This window comes from Myotis brandtii, unplaced genomic scaffold (assembly GCF_000412655.1).
Source record: "Myotis brandtii unplaced genomic scaffold, ASM41265v1 scaffold303, whole genome shotgun sequence".
Taxonomy (NCBI): domain Eukaryota; kingdom Metazoa; phylum Chordata; class Mammalia; order Chiroptera; family Vespertilionidae; genus Myotis; species Myotis brandtii.
The window spans coordinates 511,022-533,822 of record NW_005361573.1 but is presented as its reverse complement, the minus strand read 5'-3'; the positions used below and the strand labels follow the sequence as shown (position 1 = coordinate 533,822).

Here is a 22,801-nt window from a genome sequence, read left to right as displayed (position 1 = left end):
TTAAGAACTACCCATCAATTTTCCAAGGCTTATATATAAAATAATTTCATTTACTAACAAATGAGTCCACTGATTCATTAGGGATATGTCTCCTCAGTTGCATCATCTAGAACAGCACTACTTTTCTAGCATGGAATTGAATATTTAGCTGAGAATTGTCAGTAAGCCACTTAGACCTCCCATTTTAAACAAAGCTTTTTATTTATTGATTACTTACTAGTCCTAATCACATGCCATAGACCTTTTATTGTACGTCTTTAGCTATAATTCCAAATGGTGGGAATTACCAGCAAGTCAACTCAAGTGGAAAAAATGACCAACACCAAGTTCCCTTCAGGCTTTGGCCCAGAGTCCAATTAAAAATTCGGGGACATTAGTGAAATAGGTCAGGGCACTAGCTTACAGACTTTATCTACAAGATCCAGTGGCCTGCCAGGGGCCAAGCAACATGAGCCCCAGGGAAAATTCCACCTTCAAAGTGTGTGTACAGCTGGCACAAGAGAGAAGTGTGACAACACAATTTCCATGTGGCTGGCCCAAGCGGAGGCTGATGGCTTTGACGTGTCCCAGCCAGCAACCCTCACAGTGGCAGAAAACCTCCTAGACACCAGCACTATCATTTACTTTAGGTTTGGGGAAAGTCCTCAAACATTTCAAAGCGGCAAGATAAAACTCAGCAGAGCTCCTGGAGACTGAGGCTTCAACTAAACTTACAGAGTTAGGCAACACTTTCGACCAATGGTCTTTTTTATTTTTTAAAGGGGGGAGGGGGTGGTGGTGAATGAAATAAAAATTTAAGCATCAGTTAATACATAACTTGATCAACTGCTCTAAGAAGAAATGTGTGTAAATTTCAACGACTTTGCAAAAACATTCCTCTTTAGACATACAAAATCCAACTAACTCTCATAATTCTAGTTGTAAGGATAATTACCATCAATATCAATGGAAAACAACCACTGCTTCCACTTACACCTAACAGTATGTCTTATTTTTCACACCTCATTTCAAACGATTCATACTTAAGAGGTATGCTCATCCTACATGCCAAGGCCAATACTGTGCACTCAACACATTCTAAATATATACTAACAAACATGTACAGAAATCTCACAGATACGTTTCTATAAAGGAGTTCCACTCTATGATGTGGTTTTAAAAAAAACTAATGGTGTATTACAGATGTACCTGCAGACATTGTGACATTATCAAATTCTCAAAATTTACCATTGGGATGCTTCCGATATGACCTATGCATTATATAACGAGAATCACTGATCGGCTGCCTCCTGCATGCCCCTTACTGGGGATTGAGCTGCATGCAGCCCAGGCCTGTGCCCTGACCAGGAATCGAACCATGATCTCTTGGTTCACAGGTCAATGCTCAACCACTGAGCCACACCGGCCAGGCCAGAATCATTATTTCTTAATATTGAGAGTGGCCCCTCACATAATTATTTTCGATCCACACTTTAGCTTGTGCAGTATTAGGTTGAAGAAGCTACCAAACTGGTCCTAAGGAAAATCAACCTAATAATTACTGGTTCATTGAAAATGTAACATATTGTTAAAGCCATAGAACACTACCCAGCAAGCTTAGTCTTTCTCATAACTAACATGTTCTCATAAACCTAGTAAACTCCTATGGTGATAAAAGGTGACACACACGAATTTTATCAGTCAAATCAAGTAATTCCTTTTAAGATGCTCAAGGTATTCCACATACAATTTCTTTCTAGTTTACATTCTGGAGTTCAATCATAGAATCCCAAGCTCTTCCAGGATGCTGGGTTCTGGTTGCTCTCTATAGTGTCTCCCTTATCTAGTCCAGCACAGGCAGATTCCCAGTACTTTTCCAACTTCTAATCTACTGTCATCTTAGTATCCAGCCATTTTATAATCCACTAGAGGCCCAGTGCACGAATTCGTACACAGGTGGGGTCCCTCTGGGTGGCTCACGCCCAATCAGTCCAGATCGGAAGAGGCTTGTGCTGCCACAGCAGTGCTCACCAGGCTTGAAACCAGCTCTCCGACATCCCCTGAGGGGTCCCGGATTGCAAGAGGACGCAGGCCAGGCTGAGGGACCCCACTGTTGCCGGATCCGGGGAGGAACCGCAGGAGGGCTCCAGGGCGTGCTCGGCCCATCTCACTCAGTTCCGATTGGCCGGACCCCAGCAGCAAGCTAACCTACCGGTCAAGCATCTGCCCCCTGGTGGTCAGTGCACATCACAGTTAACTGTCTGGCCCCTGGTGGTCAGTGCACGTCATAGCGAGCGGTTGAGCGTCCTTAGCTCCTTAGCATATCATTAATTAACATATTACGCTTTGGTTGGTTGGTCTGCCGTTTGGTCTATTTGCATATTACCCTTTTATTATATAGGATTATTATAATCTGTTCTTATTATACAGATTATATAGATTGATTATACCACCCTCTGATGTAAGGGCTTAAACAGCCCTACCCCAACCTAACGCAAGGAACAAGGTATAAAGACTTTCCACTGTTCATCCCCACTTTATAATCATAAAAGTTTTCGTTTTAAGAAAAAGTGCTAATCAAAATCACTTCATGTGCCCAAATTTCAAGAACTTGATCATAATGTCTCTAAATTAAAAGATCTTTTCAAAGGCATTGATAATAACTCATTACTGGCCTTGAAGTAATACAGTAAGAATTTTTTAACTCTCAGCAAGGAAAATGGTAAGTCAAACATGTGCTCGGAAGCACGGGAAAAGTTTCCAGCCCAGGCATAAGGGCTCCATTCACAATGTGCAAAGTTCAAAGGAGTCAAAAAAGGATGTCTATTGAAGTGGGTTTTCCTTTTTATTCAACTTCCTTTTTCTTGTAACAGTATTATTTATGTGGATACGTGTTCTGTTGAAAACTCTTAATGCCCTGTTGCCCCACAGGGAGGAGCTATAGTGACTGTGGTCCCAAGACAGGGGAGAAGTAGCCCAGACGAAACCGGGGCTTCTGTAGCAGACCATAAGGACTGGCGCACGCAATATATGACTTGTTGACAGGTTGGTCTCTGAAGGTGACAGCTCATAGCCCAGGAATAAAACATTCTGAGGAGGTTTTACTTTAAATGAACCAGAAACATCAACCTAAGAGAAGGTGCTCTGAAATAAAACACAGATGAGATTACCCAGTCCTGTAAGGTAAGCTAAGCACTAAAGCTGCCAGGGAGGGGCAGTGTGGGTCTGCAGAGACCGCATCTGCCTGTGAGTGAAAAAAAAAGGTCTTTATGGGCACAGTGAAATGACAAGCAAATCATTTTGCCATCAAGTGTCCTCTTTACAACTGTCTCAGTTGTAAAAACCTGAGAGAAGTTACTCTAAAACGATGGATGTTTTATTATCAGAAAGCAAAAAAGTGGAAAAGTTAATTAACATCTCCTTAACCATGCCTAAATTCCCAATGGTGACCAGAGAAGCTATATTCTCTAACTTCCTGACTGAACAAAAAAATTTATGAAGTGAAAACCTCATCATTGCAGACAAGTAATTTCATATGATACTTCTGGTCTGAGAACAAACAAAATCTAGAAACCCAAGATGAGGTAGAAGAACCAAGTCAAAATAAAATTCATCTTCAAAGCAAAAGAACTATTGATGTAAGTACAAATATAGGAAATTAAAACAAAGCATCCAGTGTCAAATTAGAAAGGAGAGTAACTGGTTGCCTCACCCCTTGCACTGAGCAAATGACACTGGAGATCATCTCCCCTGGGGCCCTCTGAGAATGATGGACTCCAGGGCTCCCCCTTCCAATCCCAGTTCTACACTGGTTTGCCCACAGGCCTCAGAATAAAGATCCACCCTCCTTGAAGTGGGGATGAAAAGCAGAAAAAAATTACAACTGTTTTAGGTAAATGCCTTGGGCTTCACGGCTGAGGCAGTTCCCATCTTGCAGTGGCTGTAAATAAGCAGGAGGACAGGAGTAGAGACCCAATTCAGTAGCCTGTATCATTTACTCATGACTTAAAGTTCAGCCAGAAAAGAAACCCAAGTCACCACTCCTCTGAGAGTGCCAACACGTGCTCCATCACTGGTCCTCCCAGCTCAGCCTTCCCCGCACTCAACTCAGGTCGAACCCCTAACCAGCACCGATATTCAACTTGGTAAGAACAGAAAATTTACTACCTATGGTTATACTGGCTTCTGGACAAATCCGGACTGCAGAAATGTGTCCATTAAACCTGAGTCTATTTCAGAGTAATCTGCATTCAAGAACCTTTTCTTCGCTGCTTTCCCAGGCTTGGGCCATCATGTTTATGCACTGAGGGCTTCTGCCGGCAGCACTTGTCTTGTGCTCTGCACAGACTCAGGCTCCAAAAAAACAGGAAAGAGTTAAACGTTCTTTGCACTTTACTCAGTGGCTTCCCTTCACCACACACTCCCAGATCCCACCGTTCTCTGAGCCTCTGTGCAGCCAATCAAAGCAAAGGAAGGAAATTATCCTGGCCAGCTGACAGCCCCAGAGCTCTGATGGCCATATATGGTAAAAACCACTGTCAGAGCCCTGTCAAGCCTGTGGGCCGGCTGCTGTGGACATATCAGTGAACTGCAGCAGTTCGAGAGGCTGGCCAAGGAAACACACAAAGGACAGGCAGCCTGCTCATCTCCAGGGGAGGGGGGAGGAGGGAGGGGAGGAGGGGGGTGGAAGCCTGTCATCTGCCAGGGCACACTCTGAGTCACAGTCACTCACTGTAATCAAAAATAGCCCCAGGGTACATTGTGAGGTTCCTTCTGCCAGGACTTTGTGCACCATTGTTAACTGAGGTTGAGTAGAGTGTCCCCCATCTCATCCCACCCTCCACAGCAAGACTATGGAAAACGGAGTCACTGGGAGAGAATGAAAAGGCCCTTCTGTGGCACTTCATGTGATAATGAGACCATGTAGGGTTCGCTCGCTCGTGTGGCTGGCAGCTCGTGACATAATTTGGAAGTCATTGTTCTGCACCTGGTGCCTTCCCCCTGCCTCCTCCAACCGCCCCCCCACACACACACACACACACACTCACCCGGCCTCCCAGCCTTTCAGGGCCCATACAACTGACAGTTTAAGGTGCTCAGGGCATCAGTGTCTATTTCAGGAGACAGTGAACGTGCATTCCAGGACACTGACAATGAACCCCTGCCCATGACGCCAAAGCCACCATGGGCCCAAAGTCCACATCTGTACACAGGGCTCCTGGCATTGCTACCCTTGTCCAAATGGAGTGCCGCTAATTGTGGGAATGGAAATTGCCTGTCAGCAGTGTACAGTAAGGGGGGGATGCAGCCAATGCAAATCCAGCAGGTGCTGGGTAAAAGCACCATCGGGAGGCTGCCATTTCTTTTGAATTAGTCCAAGAAAGAAGGCACCTATCAGCACGGCGCCTGGCACTTAAAACCTCAAAAATGTGAACTGCTGCGATCTCATCATTCATTGCCGCTGTTTCTGCACAAGACATGGTATAGACAAGCCTTAAGACAATTTTCTGAGCTGAAAGAATCAAAGCCCTGACGAGCCAGTGTTTTTGTGATTAAGTCCCTAATCCCAGAGAAAGATGCAAAGAATTAAGTGTCAATTAGACTGCAGTTTCTATACCTACCGCTCCACCCCCAAAATCTTTCACACTCAGTAGGGGGAAAATATTAATAAAAAATATACATGTACAAATCAAACAAAGATTCAGAGACCTAAATTCTAATTCATGAAAGACTCACAGCTCTGGGCAATCACTCAATCTGAGTTTCAATTTCTGCAAATGAACAGTTATGACAGCAGCTCTACAATGTGCAGAAACTGAGACTCCATTTAGGTGGGGGACCCTCTAAGCATATTCTGATGTCATTTTGGAGTCTCGTTTTTAAGACTATGACATAAAGTTACTGCCTTTTCCTGAAGCTGATATGGAGGAAATGTGCAATGTTGTTCCAGTTATAACAATAATCCAAAAAATGTAGAACAGTGCTTATTCTGGTTCTCCTCCATAAAACGATTACGGAAAAGACCAATTTTGCACTATTTACAATGGGGGGGGGGAGCCAAGAAATGTGATTTTCTATCAAAAAGCTATCCTTCAGCCTGGCCAGCACAGCTCAGTGATTGAGTGACAACCTATGAACCAGGAGGCCATGGTTCCAGTCCTGGTCAGGACACATGCCCAGGTTGCAGGCTCGATCCCCAGTGTGGGGTGTGCAGGAGGCAGCCAATCAATGATTCTCATCATTAATGTTTCTATCTCTCTCTCCCTCTACCTTCCTCTCTGAATAAAATATATATATTTCTTAAAAGCAGCTATCCTTCAGCTTCTCTTAATCACCCTCCAATCAAATATCCCAATTTCTCCAATACTAGAAAAGTCTATCTAAATTCCCAGAGACCCAGGAATCTGAGGGAAGAATGTGGCTCCCACTTCATTCTTTGCCGACCCAGAGCATCTCTTGTACCTCAGTTTAGGGAATTGGCTGGGCTCCTCTTCTGTTTCATCTCTAGCTCCTACACACAGGAAAACCTGAATTCTAATAGAATATTCTGTGATGACTTCCTTGACTTCTGAGCCTCAGTTGGAACTCATCTCTCATTGCTGTGTGAGAACATTTCATACACACACAAAGCTCCCCATTGAAAAGATCAAGGTCAACTGTTATTAAAACTTAAGAGCAAGAACCTAACACAGGTCATGGCACAGAGCAGGTGCTCAAATGTCTAAGGAATGAGTATGTGAATGAATGAATGAATGTGATTTCTAAGGAATGAGTATGTGAATGAATGAATGTGATTTTTTTAAAGTACGGTTTTAGATTTCACTAAAACTTACACAATTAGCTCTTTATATGCTCTGGTAGTATTACTGATAATACTTTTAAAAATCATCTTTAGATGTAATAAGTTCATTGTAAAACATTTTGTACAGATATTATAAAGAAAATAAAAATCACCTTTAGACCCACCATCAATGTTAACATTCCTGAAAACCAATAATATAATTTGAAGTTATGTATAAGATAGTATGACCTTATAACATATTTTTTAGGTCATATGACAGTATCATGGAACATAAGGATCTTGCCATATAACTTTCTCTTGCTTCTGTACAGCATCTCCCAATTACTCATAAGATTTATTTAAGAATGTTATGTATATGTATGTGTGTGTGTGTGTGTGTGTGTGTGTGTGTATACACACACATATACATACATACACACACACACACACAGGTGTGTTTTTTTTTTAATGGAATGCTTAAAACTATGAAACGGCCTTTTGGGTCATTGTGAATACTCATTTATGTATTATGTGGCCTCACATTATGAATGAAGCACCATATTCTGAGAATATATCAATTGCTGCTTAACTCTCAAACTCAGCTACTTAAAGCAATAAACATTTATTATCTCACAGTTTCTGAGGGTCAGGAGTTGAAAAACAGCAGTTATCTGGGTAATCTGGCTCTGGATTCTCATGAGTCAAGGTGTCAGCCAGGGATGCAGGATCCATTTTTAAGATGGTTCACTCACAAGTTTGTTAAGTTGGTGCTGGCTACTGGTGAGAAGTCCTATGGACCTTTCCACAGAACTGCTTGGAACGTGGAGGCTCCAAAAGAGATAAAGTGGAGCCAAGATGCTTTATGACCTAGCCTCAGAGTCACACTCCACCAACTGCACCATATCTTCATGGTTATACAGTCAGCCCTATTTAATGTGGGAGGGCACCACACAGGGCATGAACACAAGGAGGTAAGAATCATTGGAGGCCACTACCACAATAGCGTAACGCAAGACTTTGGAGAACCTGTTATCAAGAGCTACCATTCAAACAGCTATCCAGTTTGCATCCTCCATCCTAGTGAATGTCAGGGGATCAAGAGCACATCATTCTAACTGCCCTCCCCTTATCTGTTAAGAAGGAAGAAAATAATTATAATACAATGTGACAATGAAGTCTGTAGTACTAGTAGCATGGGCAAGCAGCTAAGAGAACCCAAAGAATGATTTCCACTGTCTCAGCAAATTAAGAGGTAACAAGTGAGTTGGACACTGAACAATCAGAATACTGACTGAAATAAATCAAGATTTCTTCCTCAATAAATATGGCAGAAAAACACTCAAAACAGCCCTTGTCAACACAAGTTCTGAGAGAATTAAGTCCTAATGCCCTAAGGAAGCTACTATAAGTAATGAATTCATTTATTTCTTATGCATCTAGAAGGCAAAGCCATGTCCCATCCTTGAGAGAACTAAGAAAATATTCATTGAAATGATTTTCTGTAGGGCTGAATTTTTTCACAAAATCCTAGTTGAGAAAGACCACAAAATGAATTGAAAAGATAGTTCACAGACATAAATATAGCAAGATCTCAGATATTCCCACACACAGTTCCTAAAATAAATGGCCGAAATGTACATAACTGTATATAAGGCATTATACAACTATACCAGAGGAGCTAGAAGGACAGAGGAGATTAACAGAGTCAAAAGATTAATAGAGACCTGGCCACACCCATCCTGTAAGGGCTCAGAGCAGAGCTGCTCTGTAAGGCAGTTAAAGGGAGGATGAAATTAGCCATCACTCCAATACTAGCAGGTAAGAATAGTCTAGGGAGGAAGGAAGAAAGCAATTAGGCAAGATAGGAGCCCTTCAATTTGCATCCTCCATCCAAGTGTATGTTAGAGCAAGAGCATATAATTCTAACCAAGTCCCCCCTCACCCTTATTTGCTGAAGTTAGAATGTACAGGTTCATTGTGATCTGAAATTCTGGTGCATGTGCACCTAACCACAAAATGGTGCGATGTGTCTGAATGCCCCACATGGTTCACAAGGGGATGGGAATGCCTCAGTCCCACATCACGAGTGTAGCTACTCCACACAGGAGAGACTTGTTCATGCCCACGTGGTAGAGTGCACGGGGGACTGGGACAAGGCAGTTTATGCAGTTGTGGTGGGAAAAATCCCTATAGCCAAAACCACAAAGCCAACTTCTGTTCAGCAAGACTGCTATTATTCAGCCTCTGAAAGACCAAAGAATAAGAAAATGCATACTAAGCCACACCTTAAAAAGTCATGACAGAATGGCATGTCATAGCTTGAAGGAAACATTACAAAAGAGATCCTGAATCACGTGTTAACCTAAATCGCCCCACCTCAGGGCTGAGTACTTTCCATATTCCTCTGACAGTGACCTCTTAAAATCCCGCTTTCTCTAATAAAACCTTCCTAACAAAAACCTCATAAACCAGCTAAAATAAACATGCATTCATGACTAAACTTACCTCTTGCTGTGTATGTGTTTTAATGTATGTGTCCCTACTACTCTCTCCATTTTCTATTTTAAGTCCTGCAAGACAGAGACCATGATTCTCCCAGAATCTAACCACAAAAGCCTCATGAGGTTGCAATAATAAGCCCTATTTACAGCTAACACTAACTAGCTTTGAAGAGAAATTCAATGAAGACCATGTTTTTAAATGGGAGCCTTTCTGAAAGTGTCACAATACATTTTAAGATTGATACACGCATATTCAATATTAATATGTACTGAGAGCCCCGACAGCATCACCAAAACCAGTCTGCCTGTATATATTTAAAAAAAAAAAGAAAGTGTGTGTGCGCGCGCAGGGGGGGGGGGGGCGGGCCGGAGACGGACGAACATTACCAGAAGTCTCTGAGATAGTTATTAAAAACCATACCCCTAATTGAAAAATAAAAAAATACCCATTTCCTCAAGTTCATGTTTAGAGTAATCCCAGACTGCTATCAACACATACTGGAGCCCAATACACACCCAGAGCATCATTTCCTATGATCTTGATTTCAAGCATCACTTCATGTTATGTGTGCAAATTTGACTTTTCTTCACTTTTAAACAAAAGCAGCCCACATTATAAAACTAAAAACTCAACTCCAAAACAGATCATAGTATTCCAGTGCCTTATCTTGGCTGACAAAGCTGAAACGTCTTCTCAGCTGGCCACCAAAAACCCACCACTAAAAAGTCAGGTTTCCCAATGCTCCTTGCTCTTGGTGAACAAATAAACTAAAAAGATGTGGAGACCAAATGCAACTGGCATTAATTTCAAACTCCCACCCCAAAATCAGGTTTAAGTACAGTTGCAAGATTGTCATGTATTATTTGCCAATAAACAGCAATGTTCTCCACAGAAATAAAAGCATCCAAGTAGAAAATTAAATTTCAATTTAATGAAAAATTCTCCTTTAAAATATCATCAATGACTCTGCCAATTATAAGATACATTTGAAAACACATATCGAATTTGCTCCCCAAAGGCATCCGTCCCCTATTTCTATAGTGAAACGGTCCTATTATGTAATATCACATCAATCCAGTCACTAAAGTAAAAATCAGATGTTAAAATAAAACAAGTTAGTCATAAGCATCTGAGAGAAAAGTACAAGAGAATTGGAAGTTTTCCCAGTGAGAGTTTTTCCTAAGGAAAAAACACCCATATGGGAAACAATACTTTGACAGAAAACCACTTTATTGTAACCACTTTCAGAATCACATGGTCCATAATGATGAGACGTGCCCCTAGTATGCATGGCTCAGACTCAGGGGGACCCACTGTTCTCAGCAGAGTGGAAACAGCTGTAACGTGACCCAACACCTGCATCCTCACCAGCACTGAGCCCTTATCAGAGCTCAGGACTCACCAACTTTTTTTCCTCCAAAAGCTAACTAGAAAATTACTCTTTCCAGGTTCTCTCTCACACAGCAACAACTCCCCCCAACCCTCACCCCCAAACCCTCCCAATTATTTGTGATTCTGGGATTTCCTGTTAAAACAAGTACAGATTTTCATCCACAATATTCAAGAATAGTCAGAAAATCACAAATCTCCTTTCTTCTCTGTATTGGAAATGACTCTCTGGATGGAGTAGGGCAGTGATCGGCAAACTGCGGCTCGCGAGCCACATGCGGCTCTTTGGCCCCTTGAGTGTGGCCACGAAGTTTCAATCACACTGTACGTGCGCGCCCGCACGTGGTATTTTGTGGAAGAGCCACACTCAAGAGGCCGCAGTTTGCCAACCAACTGGAGTAGGGAGTACTGGGAAGTCCACTGATGTAGAAGGTCACACAAAATCACTTTCAGTGAAGATCCTTTATTTCTACCATTTGTTAACAATGTTTAGATCCTATGCTGAAACTTTACTGTTATCCAGACTTGAAATCTGCACCACTGGGAACCTTTTCTTGAGCTTTCATCTCATTTATCATTCAAAAAACCAAAAGTCTCAGTCCTCATGACTTTACACACAAAAAAGATAGTCTTACAAATTTCTGCCCATATAAAAAATGATTGTTTTTAAACTACACCTTTTGGAAAAACGTTTGTGAAAAATGGATGACTACTAACCAAATCATAAAATTCCTTGCCTGCCCATGCTCACAGCATCATTATGATAATCTTTTTCATCCAGAGAGGGCACACCCAGAACAGAGTTCACCTTTCTGTTTAATGATTCTCTATTAGAGAAAAACTGATGTGGTTGTAAACTGTAAGGAATGAAACCTCAATTACATCAGAGTCTAATGGTCTGGGCATTCTATTACAGTGTTTAACAGAACGGAAAGTCAGATTACTTACCTTGTGCAAAGGGAGCACAAGGAACGCGCCTCCCCCACTTGCTTCAATGATTATGGCAACAAATCTGGGATTGACAGCGCAAAAGGAACTATCCCAGGTCACTCGAGAAACCCGGATGTCATCATAACACTGGTCATTTTTTACCGCTTGTCCAAATACATGCCGAAACTTGCTCTGTCGTACCACTCGCCTCATCGTGTCTGTAGAAGAACAAAAATTATGTTAAAGTCATGCACTCAACTGAAAGCTTTACTTTTACAAAAAAAAAAAAAACAAAAAAAAAAACACACACACAAAAAAACTCCAAGTACAAAAAAACACCCAAAAACCAGAATGGCATGGCATTTTGTCTGTTCTCCTAAAAAATCAACCTAATGGCAAATCCAAACTTCCTTTAGCAGCACATACCCATAGAAAACTGAAAATGCGTCAGGGAAAGAATTACAAAGAAATGAAAAATTCCTAATTCAAGATCCAGAAACTGCTCATCAGTTTAATTTCAGGAAAAAGATCAAGACAAGGAATGGAGAAAAATTAGCCTTTCAGGACTGGGTGGGAATTGAAAGGTAAGTAAATTCAACTCTCTCCCCCTTTTAAAGATAAGAAAACTCCAAGTTAAGTTATGTAGTAGATGTGAGCTCAAGAACCCCTCCCCCGCATAAAAAGATATGATACTGTGGCTTTTTCCTCAGTCTGCCAAGGTAATTTTCCCCCAGACATCAGCACTCTGCTGTCTGAGAATTCTGCCCGCGCACAAGTGTTTCCACAAGTCCAACTACAAGAAGTGGAGAATTCAAGAAATATAAGCAACCACCCTTGTCTTCAAGAGCCTTCCAACACAGGCATTATAATCAGAGCAAAATCAGAACCAAACTCCTGGTGCTGAGTGCTACCAGGAATCTGGCTAAGGCAACTGATAGGTCAAAAGCCAGGTCTGAAAAAAAAGTAGCAAGGATTTAAATGGAGAGTATGTGATAAAAAATAATGTTTGGGATGACAAGTCTGACAGTGGCCTACTAGCATTTTAGGCAGGAAGAAGCTAAGAGCAAGGTGCTGGGCTAAGAGCTGTGACAATAAACCAGGCCTGGAAAGGCCTGGAATGACTGTAGCAGCAGCAGTTGGACAGCGGAAAGGAAAACTTAAGGGTGGTTTTTCACATCAGAGTTGATCATTCACCTGGGGGAGGGGTGTTATTCCTGGGCTTCCTCCTGGGTCATTTCAGACTCCAAATTCCACTAGGTTGTCCGATAGACATGTGCACTGAAAGCTTCCTGCTTCAAGATCACCAGGCCCCACCTGGTGAGTTTCCTAGACTGTACCAATGTAATTATCCTACCTGCTAATGGAGAACATTCTGCTCATATGGACTAGGATAAAAGGGGCCTGGAGAAAACCTAAGTGGAAATGGAACATGGTCAGCTGAAAACCAGTCATTCTGACCCCATCAGGTACAGAGGAGAGCTAACACCTGTCCACGCATGCCAAAAGGGACACATGGTAGGCTTTTGCTAATTGCTTCCCTCTAATTCCCTTTCTCATGACGCTGGGCCCACTGCTAAATGCAAAGGGAGATAATTTATTTTTTCCAGCCTCTTTCTAACCTTCCAAGGCATGTGCAAAAGTCGCCTCTCTCCAAGCCTGGGGCGTGTGGCTGGGTTGAGGCAACGAACCCTTGGCAGGCAGTTGAGCACCCATGTTCCTCATCCCAGCTGTTGCCAGACCTTTCCAGCTGACTACCAAGACCATACATTTAGAGTACTTGGTAGAGGAGAAGGCAAATTATTTGCTTCCACTTGGCCAGAGTTCTTCATTTGTGAAACAGTGTGAATAATTCTCAAGCATGAAGAGATAAAGAGTTTCCAGGAGGTGGTGAAAACCACAAGAAAAGCACATCCATACAAAAGCCAATGTACCGCCAGCTGGTTCCAGGATCCATTTCCCTACACAACCATCTGCACAAGTTAGCAGAAGCTCAAATCCCACCAGTACCTTCTAGCAAGTATTTCAAAAGTAAGTTAACATAGAACTAAGGATTGCACCATATGTCAAGAGTTAATATCCTTCATACACAAAGTTTTTACAAATTAAAAACATGAAAATCCCAATAGAAAATTACACAAAGGACATGAAGAGGTAATTTACAAAAGAAATACAAATGGCATTTATCTCCACTCCTTCCTGGAACCCTAATAAAATGGCAGTCAAAGAATAAAAGCAGCTATAAACACCAAAGGACAAGAGAAAGGTCACTGAATGGAGCCTAAGAGGAGTGCAAATGTGACAACAAAATCTTGAAAGATGGAAAGCTATTATATACATGTAACTGACTGAAGTGTGAATGTCCTGTCCTCTTGCGTGTCTCAGGAGGAAAGGCTCATTAAAAGAACACCAAAGCCCATGGAAACCCCAGAGCACTCTAGAGAAACAGGGATGTGGGAGAGGGGCTGAAGAGAAAATTGAAGCCTAAATCAGAAGCAGCTCAACACCAAGATCACCCTCTCCAATGCTGCACAATCACAGGACTACCCCACACCCACTCCAGCGGAAGCCAGATTGCATGCCCTGGGCAGGTCGACAGGTAACACAGGTATGAACAGGTGTCACAGTGACAATGTGATTCTGTACAGTGGAGTCTCCCTTGTTGCTGGGGCTCCCAAAACACTGGCTACCAGGCCTAGATACCACCAGCTCCATCTGGTAAGAGATCAGACCTCACCACCCACTGTGAGGTCCACCACTCAACCAGCCCCTCAGCCCACAGAGGCATGAGGTCAACTTTTTGTGCTTCCCTTTTAAATGTGAATGGACATTTGAGAAAGGCCTCTAACTTGAAAAACAAGAGACAACTTTCCTCTTCACTCAAATAAACTAGATATCATCTAATCTCACCAGCAATATAAACATAAATAAATATAAATATGTGAAGTGCTTTGAATATGTTAGTGAAAGGTATTACACAAATTTGCTGGCTAACTTACATACTAAAATACTTTTAAAAGTCATTTCTATATTATACACAGTGACAACTTATTTTCATCCTAACCGCATGGAGTCAGAATGATATACAGGTTCTTTTGCTACAACCATGGATTAGAGTGTCAGCTACAGAGCAGAGACAGTGAGAAAAGTCAGTGCGTCCACAGTGCTGCGCTGACCGAGCCAGGCAGGTCCAAGTGGAGACTGAAGAGCAGTGTGAGCCCATCCACATCCAAGGTTGAACCTGATCTGGGCTCAGCTGTCCACATGTGGCACAGCTGCTTTTCCTGCACATAACAGAGAGAAGCAATTAAGAGGGCAGGCTCCAGAGTCAGACAGCCTTGTGAGTGAGAAGCACAGCTGTACCATTTACTTCCTGGCCATGGTTCAGTGGGGCAAGTCAATGAATCTCTTTACGTGTCAGATTCTCTATCTGAAAATGGGTACAATACATATAAAGTTGAAGTGATCATTACATGAGGTAAGCACTTGGTGATAGGAGTGTAGCAAGAGATTAATATGTTAAAGCACCTTGTATGGTTAAACACACATATCTAATTACACAATATGTGTCCGCTCTTATCATCCTAGAACTTTACATAAGGTAACCCAGATTCAAATTCTAGCTTTACCATTTATTAGTAACTTACTTAATCTTTCTGAGCCTCATTTTCCTGATCTATAATAAGAATTAGAAACAACATCTGACAAAACCCAGGTCCAGGTGGTTTCACTACTGAAGTCTATCAAACATTTAAAGAATACCAATACTTCACAAATTTTTCCAAAGAATAGGAGAGGAGGAAATGCTTCCAGATTAATGTTATGAGACCAGTATTACTCTGATGCCAAAATCAGACAAAGACATGACCAAAAAAACCCTAGACAAGTATCTCTTGAGTATCAATGCAAAAATCCTCAACAAAATACTAGCAGACCAAATCTAGCATAAAATGCATTATACAACATGACCAAGTGCGACTTATCCAGGAATGCAAGGTTGGGTCAACATCTGAAAATCAGTGTAACATATATCAATCGAATAATAAACAAAAATCACATAATTGTCTCACACAGAAAAGCGTTTGACAAAATCCAACACTCTTGCATGATAAAAACACTCAACAAACTAGGAACAAAAGGAAACTTCCTCAAACTGATTAAAAACAAACAAACACAAAAACACAGCTAACAATATCCAGTGGTGTAAGATACTTTCTCCCTAAGATCAAGAACCAGGCAAGATGTCTGCTTTTGCCACTTCTACCCAGCAATGTACTACAGGTTCTAGACTGGGTAATTAGACAAGAAACAACAACAAATAAAAGGCCCTCGGATTGTAAAGGAAGAAGTAAAACTATCTCCAAATGCAAATGACATGATCTTACATACAGAAAATCCTAAGGAATACACTAAAAAACTATTAGAATTAATATTAGCAAGGTTACAGGATAAGAGACCTATATATAAGAATCAACTGTATTTCTGCACACTCATAACAAATAATCTGAAAATGAAATTAACAAAACAATTCCAGACCCTAGCCGGATAGCTCAGTTGGTTAGAGTGTCATCCTGATATGCCAAGGTTTCAGGTTCAATCCCTAATCAGGGCACATACAAGAATCAATCAATGAATGCGTAAATAAGTGGAACAACAAATTGATGCTTCTCTCTCACATTAATTTTTTTTAAAAGAAAACATTCACAGTAATATCAAACTCAGGAGTAAACCTAACCAAGAAGGTGAAAGACTTGTATACAGGCATACCCCATTTTATTATGGTTGGCTTTAAAATGCCTCACGGATGTTGCGTTTTTACAAATTAAAATGAAGACCCTCCACCAGCAAAAAGACTACAACTCGCTTTATTATAACACTTGCTTTATTGTAGTGTTCTAGAACTGAATCTGCAATATCTGAGGTATGCCTGTACTAAAAATTACAAAACACTGATGAAAGCAATTAAAGAAGACACAATTAAATGTAAAGACAGCTTGTGTTCACGGACCAGAAGACTTAACATTAAAATGGCAATACTCAATGTAATCCCTATCAGAACCCTAGCTGACTTCTTCATGAACTGATTCTAAGATTCATATGGAATTTCAAGGGACCCAACAGTTGCCAAAACAACCTTGAAAGAGAAGAACAAATTAGGAAGATTCATACTTCCTGGTTATAAAACTCACTACAAAGCAATGGAAATCAAGACAGTGAGGTATTAGAACAAGAACAGACATACAGCCTGGCTGGTGTGGTATGTGAAGTATATCTCAAAAAAGATGTGGGTTTTTTTTAAAGCTGCAAAGTTCCTAGCACAGACTCTGATAAATGTTAGCAATTATTACTTAAGAGCCCACTAATAGATTTTTCTACCCAAGGGGGAAAAAACCCAAATCAATTCTCTACTGATTATGGGCCAAAAGCGTAATTTTCACATATGAGAACCAGCATCAGTTTTCAAGGACCCTTTACAAAATATTTTGTTCTCTCACCTCAGCATGGAATTCACTACACTTAAATTTCTCCTCTAACAAAGGAAAATTGGGATCTCACACAGAAAAACTCCCTTCTTCACAAGACAGCTGCCTGCATTATCAAGTGATATTAGTGTTTCATCACGTTAATGTGTAGCTACAAACTTCCAAATTACAATGTCATACCATTAAACTTAGTTCTTTTATTAAATATCTTGTCCCAAATCACACAACTAAAGTATCCCTCAAAACCAAAGCATTTTATAAATTAATTCTCAATTACATTAAAAAGAGTAAATGAAAAAATCCTGAAATAAAAAGCCCAAGGAAATAGTAATATTTGGTACAATTTTAAATATCTTATCAGAGTTCAACCTTGGAGAAGTTGCCTACTTATGTCTTTCAAGTACAAATTCCTAAAACTTTGTAGGACCTTTTGTTTGCATTTGGAGGATCATCACAGTATTAAAGGAGACGATGTAGTCATAAGTCATTCATTAAGCAAATCAAATATTTACCAAGTGTCAAAATATATTGACTTTAGATAGGAGAAAATGCAATGCAGTTTTGAATCTCCACAAAATGTGGGAATTACAAACCTTATGTAAGACCTTATAACATACAATTTATCATCCTACCCATATTTCCAGTAAAACTGGGATTATTCTAGAATGGTTTTCATTATAAAAACTAGTATGTCTTTGAAAGACAATGTGAGGATAGGTTGAGAGCACAGGCTCAACTATGGAATTCACTCACTGGAATTTAGTTGAAAACTCTATTTTAGAAATATGAATAGTAGTTTCCCCACCCTAATTTTCCAGGTGATACTGAAGGACAGAGGATTAAGGGTTAAGTCTTGATTGTCCAGCAACTATCATAATAAGTTTCTTTTTAAAAATGTAACCTTTTCATAGTCCCCATGTTGTACATTACATCCTCAGGGCTTATTAATCTTATAATCGGAATTCTGTTGTTTTGACCACTATCATCCATTTGACCACCACCCCCCACTCCATGCCTCTGACTACCAACAATCTGTTCTTTTCTACAAGTTCAAGTTATTTTTTGTAAGTTTTAGATTCAACATATAAGTGATATCATACAGTATTTGTATTTCTCTGACATATTTCACTTAGCATAATGCCCTCAAGATCCATCCATGTGGTCACAAATGGTAGGATTTCCTTCTTTTTTATACTGAACTAGAGGCCCAGTGCACGGATTCGTGCACCAGTGGGGTCCCTCAGCCTGGCCTGGGCCCTCTCGCAATCCGGGACCCCTCAGGGGATGTAGTAGTGCCTGAAGCAGCACGGGGCTGGGAGGAGCTTGAGCCCGGGCCTCTCAATCCCACTCATCCCGACCCTGCTGTGCCTGCTGCACTGCCACGGAGGCGGGAATGGCTTGTGCCAGCATACTGACCACCAGGGGGAAGCTCCTGCGTTGAGCATCTACCCCCCCTGGTGGTCAGTCCACACCATAGCTACCTGTCAGCTGGTCGCTTAGGCTTTTATATATATAGAAAATAATATTCCATTGTTTTATTTTATATATCTCACATTCTTTACCCATTCGTCAATGGGCATTTAGGTTGTTTTCATATCTTGACTATTGTAAAATAATGCTGCAATGAACATGTGGATGCAGATATCTTTTCAAGATGGTGATTTTGTTACTTTTGGACAAATACCCAAAAGTAGAATTGCTGGTGCTCACTTTGGCAGCACATATACTAAAATTGGAACAATATAGAGAAGATTAACATGGCCCCTGAACAAGGATGACACCCAAATTCGAGAAGTGTTCCATATTTTAAAAAATAAAATAGAATTGCTGGATCATATGGCAGTTCTATTTTTACTTTTTTTGAGGAAGTTTCATACTATTTTCCATATTAGCTGTACTAATTTACATTCCGACATTCATGATACTAACAGCTCATCTATGAAACAAAGAACGGTGAACATCTTAACCAAGAACAAGCTGTAAAAATAAGGTTGACCTTCAGAGCTAGGCTCCTTCTTCGGGACTGGGCTCAACTTAGGCTTGGCTATTTCGGACTAGACTAGGCTCTTAGGGCTATGCTGGGCTATTCAGGATTAGGCTCAGCTATTAGGGCTAGGGTCGGTTATTTCAGAAGAATAAATAATAATGTCTATCTCTATGGTTTAAGGACTTACTTTATAAGTGTCAGAGGGAAGCTCACTAAAAAATCATTCTCAGAATAAAATACACTCAATTGATGATCCTCAACCTCTAGGAGAGTGTAAAGGCATGTTTCTTACAGCACTGGCAAGTCAAGTTATACACAGAAAATTTAATTCATAAGTCATACATAAGAAATGTGTTGGGTAGGAGGAGGAAAAAAATGTATACAAGACAGGGTGTTTATATTGTAATGGCACTAAATAAAATACACTCGAAAAACTTAAGTAAATGTTACTACTTTTTCTCTATTCTGACTACTTCCATCGATCTAATAAAAAAAAATCACAATTTTGACATTTCCTTGTTTATTGAGAAGTATCTGTTTAAAGATCCCAGCAGATGTACTTCTATGGTTCATATGAAAGGAAACACATCCTGCTAGGAACACATACAGGAAAACCCCTACTAGGAGCAAAATCCTGCTCAGAACATTTGCTGAGACCATTCCAGAGCATCACTAGGCTGAGAATGTTCCCTAGCCAGGACTGCAGGACTCCAGAATATCCCAGTGGGGAAAGAACATGTTCCCTCTAAGTTGCTGTTTTTATGGCAGGCGCATTTTAATGTAGAAGAGATCAGATGCGTTATTTAATAGAAAACGGCAAGTAAAATAACAAATGAGGCAACAAATATGCTAAGCTCAGCTATTTAAATGGCAATCCCTACAGTGAAAAATTCCTTTTAACAAGTTGGAAATGTAATATGTAAGCCTACATAGAATACACATTCACAAAAGAGCAGACACCCAAAGCAAATATGGGAGGGACTATAATTAAATACAAAAATTCAACATTCATCATTTCTGGATATGAGTTGGCTGAGCTTTTTAGAATTTTCTTAAACAAAACCTACCAGTGACATTTGAAGAGTTCACCTTAGCAAATCATTTTCATTGCATCCATTTCCTTAACAGACATTCCAAGGGAAAAAAATGCCTAGTTGACCTACTTTGATAGATGTTGTTTTACAATGAAGAAAAACGATCACATGATATAAAACACAAAACACAGCAGAAAAATCAGACACACGACAGACCTCATACATAACAGCTATGGCTGAAAAGGATTTGCACTCCATTAATGACATTGAGGTATATAGGGGGAAAATGTTTTTTCCAGAAAAACTGCTAAATACTTAAGACAACTGACTGCAAGTATTGAACTGCCTTACTGTTGGTTCAATTTATCATGATACCAAGGATGGTAAGAATAAACGGGAGGTTAAAAAAAAAAGAAGGGGAAAAATTCATACTCATTATAGTCTTCCAAATAGTATCATCCCCGTTTTCATTCAGGTAATAGGTAAGAATCCAAATGATGCAGAACAATTACAAATGTACTTTGCTTCAATTTAATAACCCAATACCATTTTTAAAAAATATTTCTAGGAACAAAAGATGAGAAAATGCAAGTAAGATCTACCATAAAGCATCCAGGCTCAGTCCTCACAGAAGCCTGGAGTGGAAAGGGTTCCAAAACTCATCAATTCCAGGCCCTTCATTTCCAGCCCAGAGACGCTGTGACTTGCCCAAACTTAAAGGACTTCTGAGAGAGACACATGACCTCGAACCACAAAGTACAGGCCAGTTCAACTTTCCACCCTCTGAACTTTCATAGTTTTTCAATGATAAACTCCTCTTCATACATACAATTTGGCTTTCCCACATCAGCCAAGAAAGAGTGCCACTCAGAGCTCTTTCATGGGGGTGCTGCCTCAACAACTCATAGTTCCACCAGGCCTGTTTGTGCAATTTTTAAATATGAAATTGCATTTTGCTCACGCAAAAAACACGGAAAAATCAGAAGAGAGAAGCTGGCTGTCAGCATTCAAATATACTGAGAACAATAGGTATGCCAAGTCTTTACTTCTGATTGAAAACCCGTAGTCTTAAGCCAGAGGCTATGTGCTCAACTGTCCAAAACAAATGTATGAAAAGACATGCATAAAACTCTAGAAATACACACACACACACACACACACCAATGTTAATTTCTAAAAGGCAAGGTATAATGAAGACATTTATACTTTTTAAAGTTTTCTAAGAAGAAAACCCCAACTTTTACATTTTACAATTTTATACTCATTTTAGGAACTTGGGAGAAAAGTTGGAGAACACCTGCCGTCAACATAAACACTGACTAATGACTTAGAGTAGAATGTGCAGCTATGAAAATGACTGCTAAAAAATGAAGTCTGACAAGAAATGAAATGAGCTATATACATAAATCAAATCACCACGGTATACACTTTAAATACCTTAATAAAGCTAAAATTTTTAAAAAATGAAATAAGCATAGGCACAGCAAAATAGCAACATAAAGATCCTAAATGCAAAAAATATATAGAAATCTTCAAATTAACTCTTTTACACTTGTATTAAAGAGAGATCCTTTATCACTAAAAGATGCACTAATGGGGCCTGTAACTCACGTAAAATATAATAAATAAGAATGACATTTCAGAAATTTTGCAGTTACTAAAATATGAAATTATAAGGCTTTAGGAGTCATCTCTTGACAGAAGTAATATTTTTATTACACTATCAAGTAAGAATAAATTTTCCCCAAGATAATGTACAAGGATGATGTGTTTACAATCCTTCCTCTCCCAATTTTCTGCTTATTACCAGCATCTTTATAAACAAAACCACCTCCACCCATCCCTGGAGCTTTGAAAAGGACTGAAGAACCCTCCCTCACAGAGACAGAGGCAGGCACTATCTGCCCAGAGAACACTGTGCAACGGTATAAATTCGTCCGAGGCTGCAGTCATCTCCCTAAAGTGCACCACAGGAGACTAGTAGACTCAGAAGCTGAACTCCGCCTCTCTCTTCAAAGAGCCAAATTAATCCCAAGAGTTCTCATACCAACTGCAGACTTTTACAGACATGACTGACACAGCAATCTCACTTAAAAAATTAATGATGGATGTGTTTCAAAATACTCTCTATAACTGATGACCTACTTTTCCTATCAACAATTGGTAAAAAGCACACTGTATATGACTGTTCAAACTTGCTAAGTCTGTTTCCACTACTTAATCAGATGGAGTTTCTCTCAGAATAAAATTTTAATAATTCTCTGGCAATAGTCTTATACCAGGAAATGAAATTATTGGACTCCCAGATCTTTTTGTAGTTGTTGTTTTAAGACGTTTTTATGAAGATGTTCACAAGGCTAATCACAAAGCAAAACTAGCAGAGTAGAAAAACAAAGTAATCACCTTCAACTGAAGAATTTCAGTCTTCTCTTTTTGCCTATACTGTGGGCAAACTGATTAAATAAACATATACTCTTGACAATGATTCAAGGGAATGGTAAGGTACAGTAGGAAAAACCCTGGCTTGGATGTCAGACACAGTTTATCCTGACAGTCACCTACCCACTGATTCATTTTGATCCCAGGATTGTTGGATTCGTCTATAAAATGGGAGAACTAAAATATAAATGACTTCTAAAGCCCACAAGTCTATAGGAAATGCTTCTTTCACTGGGATCCAGTCCACATTCCCCTAATAAAACACATGGATTCACTGAGA

The 22,801-nt window shown here is 40.2% G+C and overlaps 1 protein-coding gene across 1 annotated transcript in view; it reads right to left on the bottom strand.

Annotated features, from left to right (window-relative positions):
* The window catches only part of CORO1C (coronin, actin binding protein, 1C), a 36,879-nt gene extending 25,080 nt beyond the window's left edge, over positions 1-11,799 (bottom strand). The window contains exon 1 of the mRNA XM_014542462.1: positions 11,600-11,799. Coding sequence (XP_014397948.1) covers positions 11,600-11,794 — 195 coding nt within the window. The 5' untranslated portion in view covers positions 11,795-11,799. The remainder of the gene's footprint in view (positions 1-11,599) is intronic.
* Positions 11,800-22,801: the final 11,002 nt, after the last annotated feature.